The sequence below is a fragment of the Pogona vitticeps genome, chromosome 2, assembly GCF_051106095.1.
Source record: "Pogona vitticeps strain Pit_001003342236 chromosome 2, PviZW2.1, whole genome shotgun sequence".
Taxonomy (NCBI): Eukaryota; Metazoa; Chordata; class Lepidosauria; order Squamata; family Agamidae; genus Pogona; species Pogona vitticeps.
Genome location: NC_135784.1, coordinates 240,165,319 through 240,182,580, shown reverse-complemented (window position 1 = coordinate 240,182,580; position 17,262 = coordinate 240,165,319). Strand labels below are relative to the sequence as shown.

Here is a 17,262-nt window from a genome sequence, read left to right as displayed (position 1 = left end):
GTGAGGGGGAGGGACGGCACTCCGGCAAAAGGGGCACAGCTCTCACCCCCTGTCTCACAGGAACTCAGAAAGAATTTGTACCCTTTTATTCTTACTTTAAAAAATAGGGAATAAACAAGTTAACCTGAACCTCAGAAATATATGTAACATTATTTCTAGATACATTAATTGTAACTTGAAATTTTAATTTAAATCTACGAAAAGGTCAATATCCTGACATGTGCTGTTATTGTTTGAGAACTGAAGTAAACATGGCTAAGATAAAGTGTTTGCTAATTATATTTGTTTCTTGCCTGTTGTTCTTTTGGATTGTGTTGTGGATTTTGATAATGGCTGTGGTTTGAAGTTTAAATGTTTCATTCTTTAAGCTCCTTTTACACTTAGAAACTTGTCTAATCCAAATAAAAGCATTCTACCCCACAAAAATGAATTACTGTAAATTTGTTACTATGCTTCCATTTCAGTATTCTAGTTACTGGCAAACAATAGGATATCAGATTTGGAGAGGGGGATGATGTTTCATTAAGGGCCATGTGGACCTGTCATGTTAGTTCTGCTTTAATCTGGCTGCAAAAAAGCATTATCTTCAGCACTGCAGAAGAGTTCTGATCTGAAAGCAAACTGTAGCTAGTTTGTTTTAGGCAACCTTTCACTGTCCACCTCAACGTGCTCTGCTATCCTTATCCATTTACTTACACTGCTGTGGGTGCCATTTACAATTTTCCCCTTCAATTCTTGGCTGTTCGGAACAGAGGCTCATAATTTGTTTAGAAGCAAAAACAATTATTATTCATAGGTCTAAGTCTAATAACATCCTTATACTGCACCAGCTTTTGGTTATTAAAGCAATAGATTGTGAAACCTGACACATGGAAACTGGCAGTCCTTTTGCTGTTGAAAACAAACACTGAAGTACTATTTTTCCCTGTTTCATAATTCCAGAGAGGTATTTACCAATTAACCTGTTTGTTTATTGGAGAAGCTCACTGATTTCCATAGGGCTCACAAGTATGCACAGAATGTTTGAAAATATTGATGTTTCAAAGTTAGACCTGGAAAATATGTCAGGCTAACCTGTCAACATACACATTCAAGGTGTGCTTAAGATTTGTTGAGGTTCTGATAGGCCCAGCAGTCTCAAATTAGATCTGGGCCATATTTATAGTGGTGTCTGCAGTGTAAGTGTGAAGAGAAAAATTTACACAAACGTATTAAAAATTCATGGAACAGCCAGAGCTGGCTGGATGTAACATTACTATGGTGAGCAGTGGAGGTCATTACCTACACCCTTGCATGGAAATATAAAGTAAATGCCATTTAAAGAGTAGTGCACTCATCAGTCTTGCTCCTCCCTGTCAGGAGTTAGGATGATGGATTAGGCCTACCCCTTCCTCAGTGGGTATTTTCCACATGCGTTGGAACTGATTTTAATTCCCCCAACAGCTGCTGGAGTAGGGCCATTATTTTACAGTACATCCCTCTATCTACATTTAAAAAAACTTGTAAATCCAAGCATACACATGGAGATGTCATCTAATAATGCAAAACTGGTTGAACTGAAACAGCAAAACACCCTCCAACAAATGGAAATGGTTCATAAAGTAAGTCGGGAGTTATTTTTGAGGAGTCCAGGCTACCAGCCCTCAAGTGTCTCTATGGTACCAAGCAGGATTGTCAGGCGACTAATATCTGATCCCCGGAGATTTTAGAACCCAAGAAAGGCATTACAGAGGCTGGGCTGGCAAGGTTTGCGGGGCGGCCTGCAACCGCTTTCGGACAAGCAGACTGAAATGGGTGAAAACAGGGCTCCGGGTACAGGGACGCATTTCTTTGGAAAGGGCTCGGAGAAGTGGAGCAACTCCTCAAAACTTCCTCCGGCGCCCTAAAATGCCCAGCTGTGTTCCTCACGATCCATGCGAGTAATCGGGACAGGGGCCCCTAGGGAGGCAGGCAGAGGGGCGCGTGAGGGGGTTCTTTCTGCCCACCTGTGACGCCCTCCGGGGTTTACTCGGCGCCCTTTGCTCGCGCGGGCAGGCCGTGGGCACCGCGAGCCCTCCCGAGGAGGAGGTCTTGCCGAGGTCCCCTCTGCGTCACAAACCCACGGTGTTGCGCATGCGCCCGCAGCTGCCCTCCCTTCTTCGCCCTGTACAGCAGGGCAATCCGAGACATAAACAAACTCCGCCAGCAGGCGCCTGAGGCGGGCAAGTCCACGCGCTGTTCCCTTCGGAGCTCCTCCGTCTCTCTTTTCTCGTCCTCGAACTCCGCGCTGCCGTTGGCGCCCCGCGCGAGCCTCCTAACGGCCGCCACGTCCCGAACCTTTTCCTAGACGCCGGCCGCTTCCCTGCGCTCTGCCTCCCTGAGGCCGCAACCGTCGCCCCTGGCGCGCCCCCACCTCGCGCCCCGGCGAGTGGCACTTCGGTTTGGAAAGGCGGTGAGGATCCTTATTTGTTTCCTTCCTTCCCCGTCCTCGTCGTCGTCTTTTCCTCCTCCTCCTCCTCCTGCCCCCGCCCCCCGCGAAATGAAGAGGAAGGAGTGAAATGTCCTCTTGTCCCTCAGCCCAACTCGGCGGCCGCCGAAAGGTGGAGTTGGCGCAGCTTCCGCGCGTAGTCGGGCGGGCGGCAGGGAAAGGGTCAAAGGGGTCCCCACCCGCGCAGCGGCGCGCAGGTTCGGCCTCGTTGCGATCCTGAGTCGAGGCCGGGCGGCTCCGTTAGGTCCTCCGCTAGTCCTGCCTGGCGTGCAGGTGTGGCGCCTTTCGCGGGCAAGGGTAGGAATCAGCAAGGGAGCTTTGGGGCAGGAATAAATGTAACGACGACTCCTCTTTCTCCCCCACCCCATGGTAGGCGGAGGGACTTTTGCTTTGCTTTTTTTTACAATTATAGCCCCTCCCCATCCCAAAATCCCCCTCCCGGGGGTAGGGGATCTACGCTGCGGGTGCCCGGCAAGTCTTACTAGTTGAAAGAAGAATAAAGGCCCCCTCATTCGTCACTTTGCTCCAAGTGTAGTGAGTAAACTTGAGGGTCATATTAATTTTCATCAGTATTGTTGTTCTCAAACTTTTAAAACTCGCTCCGTATTCTACTACGTCCAATCTTAAACGAGATTTAAGATTCATATATGGCAAAGGGACAGCGGGACATTTGTTTAGTTTCATCAGAATGTCAAATACTTCATTTGTTTGGATGATTTTCACAGATCTGCAAAGTTACTGGTATTGGTGAATACACAGATGGTTTTGTTAAAATAACAGGTGGATTAGATGTTTTGTTGTATCAGTTTCTAAGAAAAATGTTTATTTTTCTTAGATAGATATAAAAAGGCTATTGGTGTTCAGTGGCTTATGCCTCCTTGACAGGGGCTTGATTTGATAATCCGAAAGGTTCCTTCCAGCTCTGCAGTTCTAAGATTATATTATTTGAGTAGTAGAATACTGTATATTCCTGTCACAATTCAAAGAAACTTATTCCTTCAATCCACATGGGCTGTTAAAATGTTATATATGGGAACTGTAAATACTCTTGGAAATGTTTGGTGGCTTTATGTTACTGTTTGATTCAAAATTAATGTAACAAAATAAAATGAACCTAATAGTCATTTTAATGTTTGCTGTTCTGGAGATGTTTAACCCAGTGAAGTGATTCTCATGAGAATAAGTTTTAGGTATTATTAGATATTATAAATACATCATAGTATTTTTCAAAAACAATTAAAATACATTTTAATTGTATTTAATTTAAATACAATTTAAATACAATTTAAATTTAAATACAATTTAAACAATTTAAATGCAGGTCTTCCCTCCAAAAAGGGAAGACCTTTCAGTCCTCTGTGCTAGCATAGAGTGGGTGGTTCTGGCCTGGAGAAATAGTTCGTCTCCATTGCCCTTCCCCACTGTGTATATTTGCTTCTGCTAACAGGAATTACTCTCTTAGCAACATCTGGAGGACCACTCTGTGCTCATCCCTGAACTAAAATTAATGCAAGAAACACACATGTAGGTGTGGTTTGGATTTTAGACCCTAGCAACCTGTTAGATGATAGCATTTGGATCTTCTTGCATCTGAAAGGATGAGGCACTTTTGGCCTGTGGTGTAGGGTATAGCTGATTGATTTGTGACATCCCAATTACTGGCACCATGTGCAAGATACATTAATACCTGTCACTGGATTTTGCAGAAAACAGAGAAGGCATCTTGTGCTGATGGAGTTCTACAAATTCTCCCATTCAACCTTGGAGTTGCCACCACTCTTAGTCGTGCATCAAAATCCATTATAAGCATTCCCCTTTGATGCTCTCTGTACTTTCATTAAATAATTGATAAATGTTTCCTTTTTTAAAAATGCATTCTCAGGATGTTGTGGATTTTTAAATGTAATTTTGAAAACCTCTTGATTCTTACTTATTAAATCCTTGTTATTCATACTCTTGGAACTGCATTTCTATGTTTGCACAAGACCAGTGAACTTTCTTTTCAAAGCTGTCCTAATAATAAAACGACATGTACTCTCTCAATAGTTATTTCTGTTTGTGACTTACAGAAAAAAAGATCAAGTTCAGAAAAAGAAAACAATTGTCTTACTAATCCTTTATTTTTAAAACTTCATTTGCATCATTTTTAATTGATATAACTTGTTTCTGTCTGAAATTTAGATTTGATTAGGCATCCTTCAGTCTTGAGAGACTATGGTAACTTGCTCTGAATAGAGGACTCAGAACAGCGTCTAGTGTGGCTGAGAAGGCCAATTCGAGAGTGACAATCCCTTCTACACTGAAGACAAATATAACCTGTCCCCTGTCCAGCTCCCTGATTTTGCTGGTTTCAGGACTGCCTCTTTGCCTCGGCCTGCTGAACAAGTGCCTCTTCAAATTGGGAGAGGCCATGCTGCACCGCCTGCCTCCAGGCTGAACGCACAGATGTCTAGGTTTCCCATCAGTTGAGGTCCATCCCTAAGGACTTCAGATCCCACTTGCAGATATCCTTATATCGCAGCTGTGGTCTCCCTCTGGGGCGCTTTCCCTGCACTAATTCTCCATACAGGAGATCTTTTGAAATCCGGCCATCACCCATTCTCACAACATGCCCAGGCCAACGTAGACGTCACTGTTTCAGTAATGTATAATGTCTGAAATAGAGGTTACCATAAGACATTTGATTTTTAAAAAATAGTAAATAGCAAATATGACAAACTTGGAACACATGCAAATCTAACAAATTATACCTGGCTCGAGCTTTTGTTGGTTATAGCTCAGTTGTTCTTAAATAAAGCATTATCCAAAATAAAAATAGTTATTAAAGAATTACTTTGGGGATCCGTTACCCCATTACATAAATATTTCTGTCTTATAGGAATTCTTACTAGCCCTTTGCCAGGGTTATTTCGAAAGAGACAGTACTTCTATGCCTGTTGTTTTTTGGAACATCCACAGTTTCTTCACTGTTTAATAAAATTAGAATTTTCTAGACTGTGTTATTTCTTAGCTATATAGTTGCCCAGTGAATATTTGTGCAAGCTGATGCCGTGTAGTCAAGGCAGATTTAAAATGTGGTACTTTCATTTGTGAGGTCTTCTGGGCAATCTATAAAAGATTCTATGTATGTAGCAAAGCAACCCTCCCCCATTCCTTTTATGTTGCTCTTGTTTTTCCAGAAGACACCTTGAATCTCAAAGGTCTGCATTCAGACATCTCCAATGGTGAAATGGCTTCCGCAGTGATTAGTTCGGTACCTACTACAGCATCGAGGTTTGCTCTTCTACAAGTGGATAGCGGTAGTGGTTCTGATTCAGAATCTGGAAAGGGAAGAAGTGGTCGGAGTGGTAGAAAGTCTCAAACATCAGGTAGCAAGTCAAGCACAAATGAGAAGAAAAAAGAAAAGAGAAGAAAAAAGAAGGAACAGCAGCAGAGTGAAGCAAATGAGGTGAGGGGGTTGGTAATGTTTAGGTGCCAGATAAATATTTAAAAGTGAAGGCAGTAGTCGGAGATGAGCTAAACAACTATACTTGATAATTGATAGGAATTCACACATCAGATAGCTAAACCATGGAATTCAGGAATGTAGCAATGAGTGCCAAATCAGATGACTTTGAAAGAGGATTACATAAATGCATGGAGGATAGGACTATCAATTGTTACTCATCACAGTATTGCTTGTTCTATATTTCTTGAAATAGCAGAAGCAATATTACTTATTCAAAATATTAATAATCATGTGCTGTCAAGTCATTTCTGACTTATGGTGGGCCTTTCTTGGGTTTTCTAGATGGAGAAAACACAGAAGTGGTTTACCATTCCCTTCTTCTGGGTGCAGCTCTGAGACTGGGTAGTTTGTCCACGGCCTCACAAGAAGGACAGTGGGAAATTAAACTGCCAATCTCCAGCTCTGTAGCCAGTTACCTAAACCACTTAGTTATCCAGTCAGTTTCAAAGTGCTTATTACAGTACTTTTATATCCACTAGGATTCTCAAAGCAATGTACAGAAAAATAGAACATTCTTTAAAAGCAGGTTTAAAATAATTTTTAAAAACAGATTTCAAAGACAAAATGACATATGAAACAATGCAGTGTTGGCTGCTGCCTGTTCGTGATTAAAAGTGGAGCTATTCTGAAATTGCTTAGGCTTTGTGTATTCATTTGTGTAGCCTCTTGAATTGTGTGGGACATGAAATAAGATCTTTGTTAAATATGTCACATTTCCAGCTGGCTCACATAGGAGGAATACATTTTAGTTATTCTGGCCCAAACCCATTTTCGTTTTAGTAAACCCTTTCAGATTGTTAAAAACCACTGATATATGTTCTCTAAAGTGCACATGAGATAGCAATCTGGCTTCTGATTTTTATCCATTTCTAGGCACAATTCAAAGTACTGGTTCTAACTTATAAAGCCCTAGGCCCAAGGTATCTAAAAGACCATACTTCCGTTTATGAGCCTACCTGATAATTAAGATCAGGTATTTGTTTGATCCGTTTTAGTTATTCGGATACTCACTGTTTTTAGTTTTAAATATTGTATTTTAATACTATCTGCTATCTTAGGCCCTTTTTAAAGGAGAAAGGCAAGGTAAAACTATTATAAACAAACAAGGGTTTTGTTCCATGAAGTTTCAGAAGGGCAATTAGATTTTTAAGGGTTTTAAATCTTGTCTCAAGACTGCTTGAAATGCCACAGAAATTCAGCAGTGCTAATAGTAGGCATGATAGTGAAAATGAGACACAGCTCTGGCTTGGTAATTAAAAAGACATGTAAGGGGGGGAATGGAATGAGAAAGAGAAGGATAAATTTGACAATACCAGTGCCAAAATTATGAGTTGAAAACTCAAAATGACATTGTATAATTGGTCTCGGACTGATTTTCCCATGTTAGTATTTATGGTTTGACAGAAGTCGTGCAAGTATTCAATGACCTTGAAATATTCCATAATATATGTCCATAAAAATGTGCGATTTTTCTTAACAAAAGTTATCAAAATAATATGTCACGTCAAACAGAATTTATACTGTAGTTTTAGCATGTCAAATTGTATATCATTTAGTGTGTCACAGAATGAAAATAATTCATTATTGTTAACTGTTTTCTTCATAGCTCAGAAATCTCGCTTTTAAAAAGATTCCTCAGAAAACTTCCCATGGAACCTGTTTGTCTCAGCATGACCAAGTATTAAACAATTCTGCACGTAAAGACTTTCAGGAAGAGAACTGGCAAGAGTGGAGGCAAAGAGATGAGCAAGTAATTCATCCAGTATTTATAAGTTCAGATTTTATGAGAAATGTGCTTTATTATTGTTTGTTACAGTTGTACTTGTGCTATACCGTCGTGCCCTGCTGGACGATTATCCCGTTTAACGACGAATCTGCTTAACGTTGAAGTTTTCATCGCAAAACGATGTTTAGATTGGGTTTTTTTTGTTTCACGTTGATGGGTTCCCTGTTTTGGGAACCGATTTTTTGCTTTACGATGATCAGCAAGCAGCTGATCGTCAGGTTTCAAAATGGCCACTAGCTTTCAAAATGGGCCCCTGCTGTTTTCTAGGACGGATTCCTCGCTATACAGGCACCGAAAATGGCCGCTGTATGGAGGATCTTCGCTGGACGAGCAGGTATTCAGCCCATTGGAACGCATTGAACGGTTTTCAATGCGTTTCAGTGGGTTTTTACATTTCGTTTGATGATGTTTTCACTCTACAGCGATTTTGCTGGAATGAATTAACATCGTCAAGCGAGGCACCACTGTACATTTTATAAAATACACAGCAGTATTAACTTAGTGCAGTTTCAGGCATATCTGTTCAGATGGAAGACACATTGAGTTTATTGGGGCTTATTGCTAGGTAAGTGGATATTTGGTAAGACACTTATGAGGTAGAATTTTTGCTGGTGTTATTCTTCACAAAATATGACTGTTGATTTTTGTGTGCCAGTAATGGCAAGAAAAGCTTTATATACCAGAAGTATCAGACATGGCCAAAATGACTGCTCTGTAGAGTCATCTCACAGGAGGCCACTTTTTTCCAATCAGCTCTTTTCAGAGTATTGTAAGAATCTAAATTTCTAAATTGCTGTGTTGTTGTGGGGGTTTTTTTTTTTTGTGATTTATTTCAGCCCCAGCACGTTCCAATGGGCTTGCTGTATTGTTGTTGTTTGTTTTGGTGATTTTTTTTCCAGCCCCAGCACGTTCTGATGGGGCTTGCTGTGTTGTTGGTTTTGTTGTTGTTGTTTGGTGATTTTTCCCCATCTGGAACAGATTAATTGCATTCCAATGCATTCCTATGGAAAATGGTGTTTCGACTTACGACTATCTTTTGGAACGGATTAAGTTCGTAAGTTGAGGCACCACTGTACTAAGGTTCTTCTTCGTGGTCTCTGTGAATGCACACTAATGGGTTAATCTGCACCTGCACAGAGCAGCCTCGGAACTTTCCAGAGCTTGAGCATATGGTGCCAAGACCTCCCACACGCTGCCCTTAACCCTGCCCTGGCACCAAGTGCCTCAGTTCCTTTCTTGCTGTGCTGCAGCAGCACCTCATTAGGAACTTCTCTGTGTTATTACTTATCTTCTTTACCTTCTCTTTGGACCTCCCTGGACTTCGTTTTGGATCATTCAGCAATTCTTCTTCACTGGGAGTCTGACTAAAAGAATAAAACCGGACTGTTAGTTATGTTGAGGGAGCCGTAACATTGTTTAAGGCTGCTCCGGGCCTCTTTAAGAGGTGAGATTGCTGCCCCAACAAGATTGCCCTCTCCGACGGACAGTCTGGTTGTTTGTTTTGTCTTGGGGAGGAGCACAAGCCAGCCCTGTGTGGGGTCTGTAAAAACTTCACTAAACTGGCTTTAAAGTTGAAGCTTCAACACCTCCACTCTCTTTTCTGGGAAAAGTCTCTGTCTCCAACCCCAGAGACTCCCATGGATCCATCGCAAGTGGAGTGGCAGCCCTTGGTCTCAGGCTCACCACCACCTTCTTAAGCCCAGAAGGGTTCTAAAATGGCACCCAAGCCCCAGGTGTCTTCCTCAGGCTCGAGGTTGATGGCTCCGGCATCAATACCGAAGCCTCCCTCGATGTCAGCCCCAAAGAAGAAGAATGCTCCAAAACCGGATCGCTTGGCAGATAAATCGGCTTTGATACTGGATACATCCCAGCAACAATTGGTATGCCTTAGTTTACTATCAGGGGATGAAGATGGTCCGCCTTGCCATCCCCTTGTGTCAGCTGCTCTCCTGACTGGGGCAACACGACTGCAGAAGTAGTACAATTGTCGCAGGCTAGCCCACGAACTCCTACAGGCTCAATTGGTTGACAAGTCTCCGTCCTACCATCAGTGCTGATGGAGGTGCCTAGGAAGAGAATACACAAATCTCAGCACCTTGAGCCACCATGCAAGCCTGAGCTCCCTCGGCATCGATCAGTACCTGGTCATGACTATGTGTGCTATAGCAGGTGGCGTTACTATAACCATCCAGTGTACAGTGATCCTGACGACTTTGAGCCCGGCCAGCGTTCCTATCCAAGAGCCTACAGGGTCGACTCGTACTATCGTTGTAATTACTACCATCCCTATTCTCCCTCTCCTTCTCCTCCTCGATACTGGCATTTTGAGGATCGCTCTGCAGGTACCAAGAGCGATTTCTATCCTCTGCTGCTGCGGCGGCCCCATAAGAGGCATCTGCCTCTGGATTATGCGCCTGCTGTCGATGTTAAGCAACCTTATCATCTGATATTGGACCCTGAAGATACGCAAGCAGCTCTGGAGCGGCTTCAGTCTCCAGCTCCCTTCTAGAGGAGATGTTGGTAGATAGGTAGCCTGAGTCGATACCATAACCTACCATGCGCTGACCAGTCGTGGAGATTATTCCTCATCTATTGATCATGAACTGATAGACTCTGATTTACTGGCCTCAGGTGGGGAGGAAGACTCGCCTTCCAATGTTCCCACAACTAGTCTGATCTCGCAGAGAATCATTCTCCCTCTCTGTCGGAGGACTATACAGTGGTATCTCGACTTACGGACTCAATCCGTTTTAGAACGACGTTCGTACGTTGAAAAGTTCATAAGTTGAAGTACCATTTCCCATTGAAATGCATGGGAATGGAATTAATCCGTTCCAGCGTTTCAAAAGGCAAAAAGGCAGGGGGAAAGGGCTGGAAATCCCAATTTCCCACCCTTTCTGCCTTTTTGCCTTCGGAGCAGTTTTTGCAGGGCCTGAAGAATATGCACCCAGCCTGTAGACCTCTTACTCCGCAGTGGTCACTCCAGCTTGTCTTGAATCAGCTCATGAAGCTTCCACTTGAGCCCTTGGCCACAGTGTCGTACTGTCTTCTGACTGAAGAAGCCACTGGCAATGGTGCGGCTAAAAAATATTGTAAATAAATAAATAAATAAATAGATAGATAGATAGATAGATAGATAGATAGATAGATAGATAGATAGATAGATAGATAGATAGATAGATAGATAGATAGATAGATAGATAGATAGATAGATAGGACTGCCTTTCTCGCTGTCACTATGGCACGACAGGAGAGTGGACCCTCCTCCGATTCCATCCCGACAAACTGACTCTCTACCCAGACCTCTCCTTCCTTCCTTAGGTCTTATTTTCATTTGAACCAGCCCATTGTGCTGCCCACTTTTTTCCAGCACCTACCTCACCTCTAGAATGAGCTTTGCATTCCCTGGACTTTAAACGGGCTCTCTCCTTTTATGTTTCTCGCACCTCACCTTTCCACACCTCAAAGAGGCTCTTTGTAGCCTTCCAAGGCACTCCTAAGGGTACACTGGTACGCTTCCAGATCATTTCCACCATACGCCTCGCATACAAGCTGGCTAAGGTACCACTACCAGACACAGTTAAAGCCCACTGTCAACGGCATTCCTCAGAGGGGTGGACCTCGCTGATATCTGTAGAGCTGACACCTGGGTCACGACGTCAACTTTCGTGTCCCACTACCGGCTTGATGTCTGTGCCAAGACTGAGGCTGCACGGGTCGTGCTGTCCTGGCTTCTGTGCTCTCGTGATGTCCTTCCTCCAAGTAAGTCAGCTTGCCAGCCACCCATTAGTGTGCCTTCACAGAGACCACGAAGAAGAAAAAGAGTTTATTTATCTGTAACTGTGGTTCTTTGAGTGGTCATCCGTGAATTCACACTCTCTGCTGTCTGTCATGTGAGCCTTTTGTGTGCAGCGGTGGACGGTTCTACAGAACTGAGGCACTCGGTGTTGGGGGTAGGGTTAGGGGTAGCGTGTGGGAGGTCCCAGCACCATGTGCTCAAGCTCTGGAAAGTTCCGAGGCTGCTCTGCGCAGGTGCAGATTAACCCATTAGTGTGAATTTACAGATGACCACTCAAAGAACCAGAGTTACAGGTAAGTAACCTCTTTATATACTGTATGTTTAAATAAAAGCCATCATAAAGTCAACTTTTCCATCTTGTTTCTTCAGTTGACTTCTGAAATGTTTGAAGCAGACCTTGAAAAAGCTTTACTTCTAAGCAAACTGGAATATGAAGAACACAGAAAGGTATTTCCTGTTTTTTGTGTTATTAGAATACAGTAAATGTTCATACTAGGTTTTGGATCCATTATGGGATCAAGCATTTTATTAATCTACAGGAAATACCGTGTTTCCCCGAAAATAAGACAGGGTCTTGTATTTTTGCTCCAAAAAACGTATTAGGGCTTATTTTCAGGGGATGTTTATATTTTTTTCATGTATAACAATCTACATTTATTCAAATACAGTCATGTCATCTTCTGGTTGCTGCACAATGGTGGAGGGCAGGGTTTCACTTAACGGGGGCTTATTTTTGGGTTAGGGCTTATATTATGAACATCCTAAAAAAACCTACTATGGCTTATTTTCAGGTTAGATCTTATTTCCGGGGGGGGGGGGGGGAGGGTAACTCAACGTTGCATTAAAAAATTAATTCTTTCCAAAAATAATGTGTTGGGGTATAACCTTTGTTCTTCAGCGTGGCCTCTGTGAATGCACACAACATATTCAATATAATGTTTCCAAATACCATTAAAGCAAAGCAAAGCGTGCTGCTTATATACTGCCTCATAGTGCTTCAAGCACTCTCTGGGCGGTTTACAAGTTAATTATGCAGGCTACACATTGCCCCCCCAGCAAGTTGGGTACTCATTTTACCGACCTCGGAAGGATAGAAGGCTGAGTCAACCTTGAGCTGCTACCTGGGATTGAACCCCGGGTCATGAGCACAGTTTTGGCTGCAGTACAGTGGTTTAACCACTGAAACTATTTTCCTTCAATAATTCTTTTCTAACTGTCAAGTCACAAGTTAATTTATCATTAATAGCTAGTTTCCACATCTTGTTATACCATTCTTCCAATATCAGTTGTTTATTATTTTTCCAATTGCAACACTGCATTTCTTTTAAAAAATATTTGTAGTCTTTCAGTGTTAAGGGGAGAAAGAAAGCCTCAGCTAACTGTATTTTATTTAGAACATAGTTCTACACACTGTTCACAATGTTTCATCCACAAGAGACCTTTGGGTAGTGTGGGCCGCATATAAATTTTATATATATATATATATATATATATATATATATATATATATATATATATATATATATATATATATATATATATATATATATATATATATATATATATATATATATATATATATAAAGGAGCGAAAACAAAGATTAAGGCTTCAATTTATTTTTCTTGGGCTGCTATTAAATCAGGAAAGATTATTTGAGTGACGTAGCTATCTATATACAACTTGGCTTGATTTTTTTTGTTGGGATTCAGAACATCAGGAAAAATGCAATACAAATATGTTACATAAACAAGAAAAATACATGTAAAATTTATAATAAAAAGAGTTTGGTAACATGACAGCCATGATTTTTAGTGAGTTAAAAAATGACAGACATATTTGAGGTTCTTTGCTATTGGAGCTTCGTGGAATTTCTCTTCACTCAAAAATACAGAAGATAACTTTGAAAGGTCTTGTTAATGTAAGTATAGCAGTGATCCCATTGGTCCACCAAAAAGAATGAATTTACCATATTTAGATCAATCTTTTCTGCAATGCCAATAGCTATATTATGGACTCATCCTGGTAATTGCTGACATCTATATGTAGGGCAAATATATCTGTGCTTCTTTTTGTCAGATACAGTAAGGTTAACAGCAGATTTAAAAAAAACTATCTGATGCAGTAGTGGTGGTGAAAGTATTAATCACCCGTTAGTAAATAATGGCATGTAATGATTTATATTCAATTCAACATACAATGTTATGTTTGAGTTCAGTTGTTTAGAAAGGTCAGTTTCTGTGCTTAACTTGTTTTCCTGTTGTTAGTATTTATTTTCACAAAGATATATCTTCCAGTTGCTTATCCTCCGAAATTGAAGGTAGGCATATGTGTTTTTATTCTATTGCAGGAATATGAAAACATTGAAAATGCTTCTCCTCCATCAAAGGCTGTACACAAGAAGGAGAAACGGAAATATCATCAGGGAAAAGACAAGCCTCCCACTGTGTCATTAAAAGATTTTCAGTCGGATAGTAACATAGGTATGCTTTTTGTGCCAAATATTTCTGTGATCTGTTAAAAAAAGTCACAAGATTTAAATATCTTGGTCCCCTTTTTCAGGTCATGAAACAAGTTTTTCTTGGGAGAAGCAGAGGAAAATGTATCTGGAAACAATGATCTCAGCTGCCCTCTCTGTGAAGTGTGGCAGCTTTTATATATCTTCCACCATGGGCTCTGCTGGCAGAGCAGGCTGGTGATCGGATGTGACAAATTGTGTTTCACTGACTAGAGGATAACCCCTGTCCCTTGTTTCTGGCTTTCAATATGCCTGGGCTCTGGTTATGGCTACAAGCCCCAAGTCACTTGTAGTCCAGTGCTGGGGCTGAGTTTGAGTCCCAAACTCAGCCCCAGGCAGGGCTTTCCTCACCAAGGATTGGTAAATCAGTATGGCAGCTGTGCCTCCTTCTTAAGCTGTGCCAGCTTGCAGCAGCCACTGGTGTTGGTGGCAATGCCTCCAGTGTTGCTTTTTTGTCACGGTTGGGTACTCCTGTTGCAGGTTAGCAGGGCGAACTCTCTGCCATTTGGCCAGTCCTATAGTGGTGGGTGGGATGCTTGGCTTGTGAGGTCCCAACCCAAAGTGAAGGTGGCCTGTGCCCTGTTCCATAGGTCCTAGAGGATAGAGAGCTCCTCCTCTTCCTCCAGGGCACAGAAGACAGGCAACTGTTTCTCCAGAGCCTGCAACCAGTCATCCCTTCTGTCCTCGTTATTGCCCCTCCTCTCCACCAGCTGCACCTTCACCTTCTTTGTGGTCTCTGCGAATGCACACTATAGGGTTATTCTGCGCTTGAACAGAGATTTCTGGAATATTCTAGAGCTTTAGCATGCATTCACCAGGATCTCCCCTCTAGTACACGTGGTCCGCCCATCCTGGGGATTGCTTCAGTTACTTTTTGCCACCACTGAGGTTTCATCTCTTGACAAGCAGAGCTCTGTTTACCTTTTTTCTTTATCTCTTCACGAGTTCACTATGGGAAAAAAGAGTAGGAGAGTTAGAATGACATATCTTCCCTCTTCGTTCCCTGACCTTCCCCCCCCTTCCCCTTCCTGCCATTTTATGGCCCCAACAGGGCCTGTCAAATGGTGGGACTCTTGCCTCAACATGATTCCCCTCTCTGATGGACACAAGTCATGCCTCTTCTTCCTTGGGGACTCCCGCCAGTTTTCTCCATGTCAGGCCTGCAAAAACCTTATGAAACAGGCACTTAAACTTAGGCAACAGCGTCTCCGATCCTCCCTTTGGGAACGCTCTCTACAACCTCAACCATCCACTATGGACACCGCACCTATCCCTCCATCCCACAGCCCAACCCCATCAACTGAGATGCCATTGACCTCACCTGCATCAAGGCTGGCACTGGGCAAAGTCAAATCTAAGTTGACCTCCAAGTCCAAGCTTTCAGGACTGACATTGAAGTCGAGATTGACTTTGAAACCGGCCTTGACATCCAACCACTCAAGCTATCTAAAAAGAAGAAAAAGGTCATCTCAGGACTCACCTACCAATAAATCTAAGCATACTTCTCTATCTGAACCTGACAAAGCTGCTCTTCCACCGTCCATACCAGACCAAGCAACTGTCTGCCTTGATTCTCCTTCCAGAGAACGAATCCAATCTCCCACCATGAGGCCAACTGCCACCCCCTATATTCAGTCAATCACCTGAATGGGGAAATACAATCATTATACTCGAGTCCCAAGTCTATAAGTTGCTCCGTCTCCACTCCAGACTCGAATTCAGCCTTCACTTTAGCTGATCCAGTACCTCCTTGAAAACGAACTTGGAAAATGCACCATACACCAGAGACATGCTGACCCATTACCGAGCATATACAAGCTCCCCCAACACTGAGTTAATGGCATCGCATGATACTCAAGCTTGATACTGCTGCCTTAAGCAAGTTACTCTTTATGAGCCTCCAACTTATTACGATACTAAGACCGATCTTATCAACACTGGCAACCTGATCCCAGGTTTTATACTGAGTCTAAACACCATTGGTATGCCTATTACTACCCCCTCTGACTCATCAGGATTACAAGGAGAGAGCCTCTTTACGAAATATCTTCTGATGACTACTTCTCACCCTCCAATTTTGAAGCCAACTAAGTTCTACTTCAAATGATCTCATACCACTGAGCCACACGCCTTACAGTCAGCCATGGTACCAAAGTGTCCTCATACCTTGGTACCAACCCAGACTCATACTCAAAACTGATCACACTTTCTCAAGTACAATCATCTTTGTTATAAGTTACTACTAATTATAGAGGACCACCACCAACCCCACTTAAGCCTACACGCTCTTGTCAGCCTAAGAGATCCATACCACACCCATCCACACAATGCCCATCTACAAAGTTCTACAGTACTGGTAAGACCAAACACTGTTCCTTTGCCTCTGCTACAAGGTGACGTGGTCCACACTTTTAACGTCCCCTTATGGACATTACTCTGCATTTACAAATGTCTCCACAATCAGCTCACCTAACCTCCAATACCAAAGCCTCGGACTTCTTACCATCATGAGAGTCCCCTTCTAACCAGAATCTGATGTCGCGGACAATCCTTTAGGCGCCCTGACAAAAAGCCCAAAGTCTTTGACTCCCTCACCAACCAGATCTGCCCTCATTACAGACTGCGGTCTATGAACTCCACCCACCTTGCAGCCCATCTCCCAGTGTGGGCCACAATAACCACCAACTCTTGGGTATTCTCTATCATCACTGTTGGCTATGTGATCAAAATTCTTACCATCTTCAGGACCAATGAAAACAATGACCATCACCTGTACTAGAAGAAGAAGTTCGATCCCTGCTACAAAAAGATGGCACTGCTCCTGTCATTCCACTTGATGACGACCCGGGACTCTATTCCTGTTATTTCACAGTTCCCAAGAGAAACGGCGGTCTTCGGCCCATCCTCAGCCTCAACTCCTACATTGTCCCAGAGCACTTCCATAGGGTCACACTAAAACACATACTCCCCCTCCTTCAGAAGGGCAACTGGTTTGCAGTCATAGACCTGAGCGATGCCTATTTCCATATAACCATTTGGCCAGATCTTCTCAAATTTCTCAGATTCTCCCTCGGAGACTCCACATACAAGTTCAAGGCCCTTCCATTTGTCCTCTCTGCTGCTCCACGAATCTTCACAAAATGCATGGTCCCTGTAGCCGTGCATCTCCATGTATGTGGAGTCACC

At 42.7% G+C, this 17,262-nt stretch overlaps 1 protein-coding gene across 7 annotated transcripts in view; it reads left to right on the top strand.

The window, feature by feature from the left end:
- The first annotated feature begins 2,198 nt into the window (after window positions 1–2,198).
- GKAP1 (G kinase anchoring protein 1) overlaps window positions 2,199–17,262 on the top strand; it is a 29,050-nt gene continuing 13,986 nt past the window's right edge. Inside the window, exons 1-5 of one of the 7 annotated variants that reach the window (XM_020812822.3) lie at window positions 2,199–2,431; window positions 5,647–5,915; window positions 7,582–7,725; window positions 11,930–12,007; window positions 13,909–14,041. In XM_020812822.3, the coding sequence (XP_020668481.3) occupies window positions 5,697–5,915; window positions 7,582–7,725; window positions 11,930–12,007; window positions 13,909–14,041 (574 nt within the window). In that variant the 5' untranslated portion in view covers window positions 2,199–2,431; window positions 5,647–5,696. Of the gene's footprint in view, window positions 2,432–2,452; window positions 2,580–2,660; window positions 2,837–2,877; window positions 3,002–5,646; window positions 5,916–7,581; window positions 7,726–11,929; window positions 12,008–13,908; window positions 14,042–17,262 lie in introns of those variants that run through there. The other 6 variants (XM_020812823.3, XM_072992270.2, XM_072992269.2 and 3 more) reach the window with 6 other exon arrangements.